Genomic DNA, 6,000 nt, shown 5'->3' on the forward strand with positions numbered 1-6,000 from the left:
TAAATTGATGATCACTGTATCATCCCAACACTTTTTACAGCATATGCATGAGGGATTGAAATGCTTAGCTTTACAGTGCCCACACCAAAAAGACATACAAATTCAATTTCTATCTATTCCCAGGTGAACATTTCAGAACAAGGGTAGCTTTACTCACTCATTCTCAGAAACTGACACTGTTTGTGCTCACTTTATTTAACTTGGAATCATACAAAGCCTCTCACCTCTGTAAAGTCTGACACAAAAAATGATGTTGTTCCATCATACTCCACAAAGTGCTTTGGGAACAATTTGACCCAAGTATCATCACCATAAAATATTATTCTTTTCCCAGCTGTTTTTGCTTGCCATATCAGATTGTCATCCAACAGAGCTGGAGAATTGAGGTTCACAACAACATCGATGAAACCAGGTATGCTACCTGTCATCAAAGCCTAATAGAAAAAGAAAAGTGACACATTAAACAAGAAACTTCCAGTGCTCAGAAGACAGTAGCAATGTAAATGGAAGGAAGCAATAAGCCAGATGGCAGACAAATTATATTTTTGATAAGGAAACATAACAAAATAAAAGAACACAAGCTGTCTTGTCACATAACCTCATTTAACACGACAAAGTGCTAGCTGATGTCAGAGATAACTGCTTCAGAGAAGGTACAAATATCACTGTCTAAATTAATGGACAGAAAAAAAAAACTTTCTGTGACAGTTGACATTTGTTTCATTTACTGGTCATTAAACCATCAAAAGACAATTTAGGTGTAAGCAAACTGACTCAATATTAACAACAACAGTACCCTCAAAACAGTAAAAAACTTCTAGAAAAAGCAATGAAGTCCACCTATGAAGAGTTACCAGACTGTCTCCCCCTCACTCTCTCATTCGCCTGCTGGTTGACCTACCAATGATCACTCCCTCAGCTTCTCCAATGCAGAAGTGTTACTCAGATGTACCACTGACAAGCCTGGATGATCAAGTATTTTGATGACACCATCACAATTAATATTTTAGTTACCTGGAACTTGGCAGAATTTCCTTTTTAAGCTCTTCAGAAACATCCCTATGACAAAACAATTTTATACTAAACTGGATTTTATCTCAGAAGTTATAAGAACTCAGAGAAATACCATAAAAATGTTCCTAGATAGAAGACAACTGGAAAACTGGACAATTAAGAGGCTACTGCTTTCCAATGATTACAATAAAAAGGCTATGTCAATCATTTAAGCCTACACTAGGGTCTTATCTGCCCTTAACCTCTTGCCCATGGCAGATCAGGACTCTATCACATGCACTACTACAGTGAAGAGACAATCAGCCATAGACTGCATTAACACCACAAATGTCTTTTATGCCAACTCCAAGCATATAAAACAACTCCTACTTCAAAAGCTTGTCCAATGAAACAACAGACAAAAATGCCACTTACCTTAATTCGAGGCATGGTCACAGTGGGTGGCTTGGCTTCAGCAATGAAACTATAGGAAGTCCCTTTTTCAACAACTTGAGTAGTATACGGCATGAACTGTTTACCTTTGGATCCAAACACAAAGTCGTCTCTCAAAGCATCTATCAGCACAATGACAACTTTTTTGAAAAGCGGTGGAGGAATCTTGGTCCAGTTAGAAACCATTCCTAAGCAACAAAAACAGGGCATATGTCGCTCTAATTAGGAATGGCAAAAAGAACGACACAGACTCTCAAGGGAGTCAGAACAGGAGAAAATCCTTAGTTTATTGCTTCAGCCTTTTTTATAGACTGGTTTGTGGAAAGTACAGAAAAGAAACTCTTATTGGTTAGTAAACTGCTACATCACCATCATTGGTCAGTGGTGAACAACACCCTCTGACTTTCTCTTGCAAAGACAACAAGAGACAGGAAAACAGCACCTGGCAGTTGTTTTCTGTCTCTAAGAACTGTTTTGATTCCTCCTTAAAACTTCCCAGGCTACTTTCTCAGGCTGGACTTCAGAAAGCTATGGGGCCTGCAGTTTCTGCAGGCTTCATGCAGCCTGCTGCAAAGCTAGCATCCACAGGCATACAAAAATCATCAACAAATTTTATGGAGGACTAGCCAGAAGTCAAAGGACAACTTCACCACGTAAATGAGTGCTTTCAACTTCTTTATTAAATCTACACCCAGAAATGGGAAGCTGCAAACAGCAAACCTGAGAAGTAATCTGAGGAAGATGAGTTTTCAAGCCATCCAGCACAGGAATAATATGACAACAACTCCAAAACCACATCTAGGAAGTAAAACAAGATGTGAATGGAATGTGTGACGTGAAATTGGGAAAACAAAGGAAAACTTTTGGAATGGAGAGTGTTCGAAGTAATAAGAAGGGATAGCTGCTACCTTCTCTCTTCTTATTTCAGAAAAGCTGAACTAATTGTATCTGACAGACAACATCTGTTAGAAAAAAGACATAGCATTCAACTGTGCTAATACCCAATTTCACACAGCACAACATAAAAAATACCTCTATATGAAAACTCACCATAAGATAACAGGAAGATTACAAACAAGGAGACAACTTCACTGAAAGTTGTATGAAACAGATTTGTGTACATTCGTTCCCTTCAAGGTAAAAGAATGTATGAACCCAATTCCAGAATTCCCTGAACAGGGTATATAGGTGGGTACAGAAAACTGCTTCTGTGTATCAAGTAGTAGGCAGTGCCATGCCCCCAAGCCCCACCTCTTTCTCTTGCATGGTCTTAATTCTGGCCACAGCAACTCTTCATCTGCATTGAACTTGGTCCGCATGGTGACATTTATGTCTTACAGCAGCCTTTTTGCCCCAACTCTACAGGTCTCATTTCTCTATCAGGAAAAGATGCAGAAAGGCAAAATGGAAGCAGAATGTATCCCACCCACAGGTCTCTTACCCAGACACCATTGTATTGAATCAACTTCTCAATACACGCATTATATAAAGTTAGGGGTTTTACAATCTTTTTAGAGTAAGAGCTTTTTCTGCTTAAGTGTTTGACAGTTTGGAAAGGTTGCAGACAATGGTGTGTCTAATACAACATCAAAAACAATCCCAGAAATTGTATTTTGGGGTATATAGATAAGCCTCAACAATCACATTCACAGACTAGTTACTGCTAGTGATTTTTCCAGATCAGGAAATAGGGGAGGAGGGCATACCAGGGAGAAGAAGGAAACCTCAGCAACAAAATGCTAACTGCAAGCAACCCTAATCAAACTGATAATTTTGTTTTTTCCAGGACTTAAATAATCAACTTAGTAGGCATGCTCTGGCTCTCCATGAAAAACATGAAGGCAACACTGGATGCTCTGTTAGTTACATCTCTCCCCTATCCACTTGCTTAGTGAAAGAAAGCTCACTGAACACCAAAAATGTTCAGATCACAAACACATATACACTATTCCTAACTTCCTCCTGCTGTGTGATTTATCAGAAAGTCAAAGTTCAAATGAATTTGGAGTCATTTACAAGCCATGTGAAAATACTAACTGTAAGAGAGCTAAAGCAACACGTTGTCCAAGTCTGGCCCTGCAGCATGTTTATCTCTGCCAAGGTTACTTAGAAAATAGTTACTTTAAATGAACCTGAACTTCTGTGAAGAAAACCACAGGTTCTCTACCAAGAACTTATAATAATGTGCTGCAAGTGTTCAGTAGCACAACCCTCTCACAGTCAAGACAGCATGCACTCAATGGCAGCCAGGACTCACAAAGTAAAACATTCAGGATTTAGAGAAGCACTGGAGAAATGTTATTTTCTGAATAGGTCTAAAGTAGGTTGAAAGCCTTCTGCATCATGGTTGAGTAAGCAATACCCTGGCTTTAGACCTTATCATCCAGACATCACTGTGCAAGTACATCGTAACCAAGAACTACAGAAAGCAAGTATTCCTCTACTGTCACTCCAATTTTGCCTACTACTCTTAGGCTTGCTCATGACATGCCTAAATTTAAACTACTTGTAGAGCACTGTGGTGCAGGGCTTCACTCTTCAACACAAATCAGCCCTTTCAAAACCAAATTGTCTGACATAGCCTTCCCACCCAAGTAGTCTCCATCTACATTAGTCTCCTGCTATTATCACATGTGAATGCAGTATTTCAGTCATAGCAGTCTATCGAATATCTGTGACAGTCTTGGTAAACTCCAGCTAAAAATCAACCTGCTTTTCAGCAGAAACCACTCAGTCTGTTACCAGATTAGATTCTTTCAGTGTTCCTGCTTAACCAATACCAGCACATCACACCCTAAATCACACAACCTTCTGCTCCCTTCACTCAAGTTAAGTAAGCCCACCCCCAGAGGCATAACGTCACACACTTCAGAAGAATTAACAGTAAATATCAGGCACCTGAAGACGCATTTTAGCAGTTACAATCCTGCTCCACAAGTTAACCATAGCAGACGTCCCGAGCAAGAGCTTTTATGAGCAAAATACTACTCGATCCAGCTGCCAAGTGACCCTGAAGTTTCATGCCACAAGCTCCAAACTGGTCAAAAAACAGTACCTCAAGTACACAGTCCTCCTCACACTACTTTAATACAATTTGTGACTGAACAGATAAGACGACTACATTATTAGCACATCCTCTAATGACTCCTCAAAAACATTCTCCAAAATTTTGGTTTCACAAATTTAGCTCTGGAACAGAGCAGGACCTGTAAAGACAGTGATTTCACAGAAACAGTGATGGATGGCAACACTGTGCATATCACGACCTGCATTACAACAGTTGCTTTGTCACTACTGAGGTAAGTCTCACTGAGGTGGCATTACACACACACCACAGAAACATCACAGAGATAATTAATCTCGGGCACAAAACAGCCAGCGAATGACCACAGGAAAAGCGTGAGGGGTTTTAGCTGAGGTGCCATCAGTTATTGCAAACAACTTGCCATTGAACAGGACCAGGTATCACGGCTCCATGAGAGTCAGGGCAAGGGAAACAAAACGACAGGAAAACACACCCTTCAAAAAAGTGACAGCTGACGGTTGAGGCATTTCGACTGCCAGCAGATATTCCTGCCTGTGATCCATAACTGTGTGAAAACCAGTTAAGTTCTAAACTACTAAGGAAACTGGTCTGGAAACACGAGGGCGCTACAGAAAGATGTTCCCTGACACCGAGCGACGGGGCCCGCCCGGCACCTGCTCGTGTTACCTGGGCCGGGAGGGGCCGGCTCGGCGGGAGGGTCCGCGCGGGCCTCTCTGCGGGGCACGGATCTGACGGGCACCGGGAAGAAGCCGCGGAGGAACAGCGCGACGCCTAAGGCCTGCACGAGGAGGCAGGAGGACGCGAACACGCCCGAGCGCAGCCGCATCCTGGCTCGGCACCAGCGACGGCAGCACCGACCCGACCCGGCCCGGCCGGCGCTGCGCCGGCTGTGCGGGGCGGCACCAGCGGCGTCCCGCCCCTCCCACCTGGCCCCGCCTCCGGCCCACCGCCCGCCAACCACCGGCCATTGCGCGCTTCCACCAAGCCTCGCTATTGGCCGGAGGCCCGACAGCCCCTCCGCGAGCGCGTAACGGCAACACCGAACCGGAAGTACAGCCCCGCGTCCCGCCCCCACATCCCTCCTCCGGGCCCGCCGCCGCATCCCTCCTCCAGGCCTGCCTCCCGGACCCGCGTCCCACCTCCTGGACCCGCCTCTCAGCCGCGCGTCCCACCTCCGTATCGCGCTTTCGGGGCCCATTGCGCTTCCCATTTCTGCATGCCAGCCCCCGCTTGCCATTCCCGCGTCCCGCACCTGCGACCCAACTCCGCATCCCCGCGTTCCAGCCCTTCGTCCCATCCGGCGTCTCGACCCCGCGTTCCTCGGCGGGAGGGGAAAGGAGGTTTGATGGATTGTTGCAGCAAAGGGTGTTTGGTAGGTGAGGAAGGAATCCTGGACGGTAGCTGTTGCAAGTGTTTGGCAAGCAGAATCTTTCCCCACGCAAACACACACCTCTTAATAAAACTGAATAGTGACATCTTCTAGTCTTTCCGTGGGAAAGGAAATGGAC

General features: G+C 44.4%; 1 protein-coding gene across 1 annotated transcript in view; it reads right to left on the minus strand.

Moving 5' to 3' along the window:
- Positions 1 to 5,367, minus strand: part of PIGG (phosphatidylinositol glycan anchor biosynthesis class G (EMM blood group)) — an 89,364-nt gene extending 83,997 nt beyond the window's left edge. Inside the window, exons 1-3 of the mRNA XM_005530935.3 lie at positions 5,159 to 5,367; positions 1,429 to 1,634; positions 225 to 434 (exon numbers count right to left, since the gene is read on the minus strand). Coding sequence (XP_005530992.2) covers positions 225 to 434; positions 1,429 to 1,634; positions 5,159 to 5,318 — 576 coding nt within the window. The 5' untranslated portion in view covers positions 5,319 to 5,367. The remainder of the gene's footprint in view (positions 1 to 224; positions 435 to 1,428; positions 1,635 to 5,158) is intronic.
- Between the last annotated feature and the right edge of the window lie 633 nt (positions 5,368 to 6,000).

Source organism: Pseudopodoces humilis, chromosome 4 (assembly GCF_049639895.1).
Source record: "Pseudopodoces humilis isolate 2021_Gansu_Grassland_sample_001 chromosome 4, ASM4963989v1, whole genome shotgun sequence".
Lineage (NCBI taxonomy): Eukaryota > Metazoa > Chordata > Aves > Passeriformes > Paridae > Pseudopodoces > Pseudopodoces humilis.